Source organism: Dendrobium catenatum, unplaced genomic scaffold (genome assembly GCF_001605985.2).
Source record: "Dendrobium catenatum unplaced genomic scaffold, ASM160598v2 fragScaff_scaffold_412, whole genome shotgun sequence".
NCBI classification, from domain to species: Eukaryota; Viridiplantae; Streptophyta; class Magnoliopsida; order Asparagales; family Orchidaceae; genus Dendrobium; species Dendrobium catenatum.
In genome coordinates this window covers 886,966-891,404 of record NW_021318874.1, presented here as the reverse complement: position 1 = coordinate 891,404, position 4,439 = coordinate 886,966, and the positions used below count along the sequence as shown (strand labels likewise).

Here is a 4,439-nt window from a genome sequence, read left to right as displayed (position 1 = left end):
CTTCTTGTTGTACCACTTGATTTGATTAGTTTTTGGGCCTTACTGAGGTTCTGAATCTCTTTGATCCCATTTTTTGTAAAGGTAGTCTTCTTCATGGCAATGTGGCCTTAATGTTCGAGGTCTTTTCTATACACATTAAGATCTTCTATGGTACAGTTGAGGCACATTTTCTCCAATGTTGATGATGCTGAAGCATCATATTTAGTTGTTTTGGGCTTCCTCCTCCTATTCTTTCCTCTCCCAAAGCAAGACTTTGTGGAATGCGCATGGACATTTGAGCTTTTCATTTCTGCTTAAGATTGACTCGGATTGCTTTTCTTCTTCTTTGCTAGCTTCCATATGCTGTGTAGGAAGTATTGTGTCTTTGTCGTCTCCTTTCTCCCTTTTTGGGTATACCTCTAAAAAATCAAGATCAAAAGGGCCAAGGCATAAATTGAAGGCAAATTAGATAATGCTTTTTGATGTTTTCCAATCAATTTATCCTTTTTATGTGAATTGGATATATGGAATACTTTTAGACCTAAATGCTAAACATTTGCTTCATAATTTTGTTTATTGCGTTAGTTTAGCTGTTTGTTTGTGGGTTGAAAGGTTGTACCCTGTTTTAATTTAGCCTACATCAAGCTCTATAGTGCCCTAACAAACTAACTTCAGTTATCTTCCTTCTTTGTTTTAAATGGTGGATGATTAAAGTTCATATTAACCCGTTTAAGGTTTCATTTAGGACAATTTTTTTACTGCTTTATAGTACAAAATTTTCAAATGAAAAAATTTTATACTATGAGACTGCTTCATAATACAGTAAGAAAGTTGTACGAGACGAAGCCTAAGAGAGCAGCTCCCATTTGTCTGGCTATTCAAGAGAGAGATTGTGTTTTTAATGGACATTCTTTCTATCTCTCATGATTTTTCAATTAGTGCTGAGAGATCATGATGCGAACCTAAGTTCTAATACCAAAATGATGTAACCTAAGTTCTTAAACCAAGAAGAACACTAGGAATGCAAACTAAGACACTTCCTTTTAATAAAACATAAACAACACCAAACAATGTAAACTTAGTAGGAAATAAAGATGGGAAAATGGTTAGGAATATGCACGAGATAGAAAAAAATAAAATAAAACATATAAATTAAAATACCCTCAAAACAATCACAAATGGCCACCTCATATGCAAAACACAAACTAGGAAAGGTGCTCAAAGGAAAAGACAAACCAGAGATCTACCACAAAAAGTTATAATATAGCACAAGTTAATGCTCCTCCAGCAAATACCAATAGAATGGGGAACACCACCACCTTATAACTTACAATATTTAGAGAAGAAAGATACAAGTGGAAGGGAAACTGTGGAGAGAAGCAGAAAGAAGACCAAAAGGAAGAAATAAGGGTTGGGGAGAAGATAACTCGCAAGCTAAGAAGAAACCCTCATGTTTATATTTTTTCACACCATCCACAACCTCTGCACGATGAAATTCAACCACTACTTATAGGAGAAATGAGGGGAAAGAACATTTATTAACTCCCATAAATTAGCATACAAAATAGTCAAAAAGAACCACCCAACACAACCCTCAAAAGAGAAACCCAAAGCATCCTGCATAGGAAACAACAAAGAGAAAACTGAGCAGCCAACAGTAGAAAAATTTAACCAGCCAGCAGGGAAATCGAGTAGCTAGCAGGGAAACTAAACAACCAATAGAGAAACCGTGCAGACAACAAGGAAAACATGCAAACAACACATAAAAACAATAGTCATCAGGGAAAAAATTGTAGGCATCAGGGAAAAATAGCAGACATCAGGAGCAAGGCAAGATCAACATAATAGGAAGGCAATGGTGTGAACTGACCTGAGAGCACCGAATCCAGCATGCTCATGAGTTGTTTTATTGGGCATTACAAAATAAAACTACAAAATAAAACATAGCATTTAACAAAAAAAAAAAAAAGATAATTCTTGACTACATCAAATCATATTTATATAACAACTAGGAAGGCCGTTAGAGGCATTGCCAACTCATCATTGATTTTTCATTGACCTGCAACTAGTGCAATGTAGAATAAAGCTGGAGATAATAAAAATTGATTTTATTTTGACAAAGGATCAAAATATTAGGACAAAATTTTAAATTGGACACAAAATTAACATAGAGTTGGAGAATTATTTACGCATAATCTTAGAAATACTGTTGAAAGAATGACTGATTCATCGACAATATTTTGCTGGCTTGTAAATAGTGCAATCTGGAATACTTTGTTAGAAATAGCACGAGTCTCAGAATTTGCATGTTTTGCCCCTCTATTACCTATGATTTATTATGTTATTTTGCAGGAGAAGGTTGGAATCATTGAATAAGGGGATTTCTCAAAGGAAAAATTGAAAGCACAGAAATATCTGAGGAAGATTTCTCAAAGGAAAATCAACTACTTTACTGTTTTAATTTGGGTAATTCTTGTTTTGTGCATTTATAAGGATTGGTGTTACCATAACAAGCTTAGATAGCCAATATGATTTATGAGGTTTGGAAGACCAGTCTGGATTGTGCCAAGAGCTGGTGGAGCTTTAAACTTAGGCTTCGTTTAGGATAATTTTTTTGTTATTTTTTAAAGCAATTTTTTAGTATACAAATTAAAATTTTTATACTAAAAAGCTGCTTCAAAAAGCAACAAAAAAATTGTCCCAATCGTTTAGAATGGCTTTTTTACTGTTTTTTAAAACAATCTTTTAGTACAAAAATTAATTTTTTTTAAACTATTTTAAAAATCATTAAAAAAAACCGTATCAAATGAAGCCTTATATCATTGAAGATTTGTCTTTATCATATGGTATATGAATTATTATGAGATAATTGAATTAGATAGTGGTAATAGTAATATGAGAAAATATTAACAAGTATATTCAAAGAGTTTTGGAATAATTTATACAAAAGAAAGTAATAAAGATTCAAATCCTCTTCAGTTGTATGATAATTTGTGGTTAAAATTGTTAGATTCCAACATTTAAATTTTTTTCTGAATGATTAGTTTATGATCTTTTTTGCAAAATTAAAATTGCTTTGAAAAAAAAAACAATCAATTCTAGTCTATAAAGTGGATTAAATGATTAAGATTTTGTTTGGGATAATTTAATTTTCTTACTATTTTGCTATTTAGATTTCAACGATAATGTTTATTTGTCTGTTGATTTTTTATTATCAAAAAATATTATATCAGAAGAAAGTAATCTCAAAAGAAGTCTAAGAATTTGTAATTTTACTCTCATATGATCATAATAATTAGATAGTTTCAATAACACATTTTAAATTTTGGTTTATGATCTCCCAACCAATTTTCTTATAGGAAGTGTTACCTTTATATTTGATTTCTGATATTTAAAATCTATTAATTTATTGTCAATCAAAAATTTATATAAAAATAAAACTTAAATTTTTTTTAAGACATTGTCTCTTAAAATTATATTTTTGCCATAGAACTTAAAAATTGAAAATATTATATTAATTTAGAAAAGAAAATACAATTTGAAGGTATTTATATAAAGGGAGATTTATATACATACCACTTAATACTATTCTATTTACATATTTAACACCTAAAATTTTAATATTATATACATACCACCTTTAGTTCATTTTAGAGTGGTATGCATCTAATATTAAAGTTTTAGGTGTTAGATATATAAATAGAATAATATTAAGTGGTATGTATGTAAATCTTAAATGTGAAATTTAGTAATAATATTCTAGAAGTTATTTTATTGTAAAGATCGTAAGATGGCAGTCAAAATTCTCTTAAAAAAATGGATAGCAACCTTATAAAATATTTTTAATAAAAAGTATATTAGAATATTTTAATATAATTCAGCATTTTGAGGCACTTATTCGAAATTAGTAGATATTTAATTTTTAGAGATAAAAATAACAAGCAATATTTTTTTTAGGATTAATGTTTTCTTATTTTAAATATTTTATTTTTTACTCTTCTTATACATTTAATATAATTACTTTTCCAATATTTTTCTCGCACCCTATTCTCATTCTGACTTCATAGTTTAGAAAAAAATTATTTTGTGCGAATGCCTAATGTCGTCCAAAGACCAATCAAAATGCGTCACGCCATCCCCTTGTTCGGTACCGCGGCTCGTGGCGCATTCTGGTTGGCCTCTTGACGGGGTTTTGCATCCGGCCTCCACACATAATAGTTTCTCCTTAGTTTGCGGGCATTGTTGGGAAGAATTTTTTTGGACAGCTTTTGGTCATTGCTTAATGAATTTTTTTTTTTTTTAATTTAAAGAAGTTGCTACTTTAGAAAGCATTAAGCAAAGCCTAATTCCCTAAGCTCGAAAACCTTTCTCGAGGGCTTCTTCTTTTGTCTTTATCTCGGTCTATGATGATGTCGTAGCTGAGCTGCTTAAAATATGTTAACTTCAGGCTAGCTTAATTC

General features: G+C 30.5%; 1 protein-coding gene across 1 annotated transcript in view; it reads left to right on the top strand.

Moving 5' to 3' along the window:
* LOC110092741 overlaps nt 1–2,532 on the top strand; it is a 9,451-nt gene extending 6,919 nt beyond the window's left edge. Inside the window, exon 7 of the mRNA XM_020817408.2 lies at nt 2,332–2,532. Within this exon, the coding sequence (XP_020673067.1) occupies nt 2,332–2,380 (49 nt within the window). The 3' untranslated portion in view covers nt 2,381–2,532. The remainder of the gene's footprint in view (nt 1–2,331) is intronic.
* Nucleotides 2,533–4,439: the final 1,907 nt, after the last annotated feature.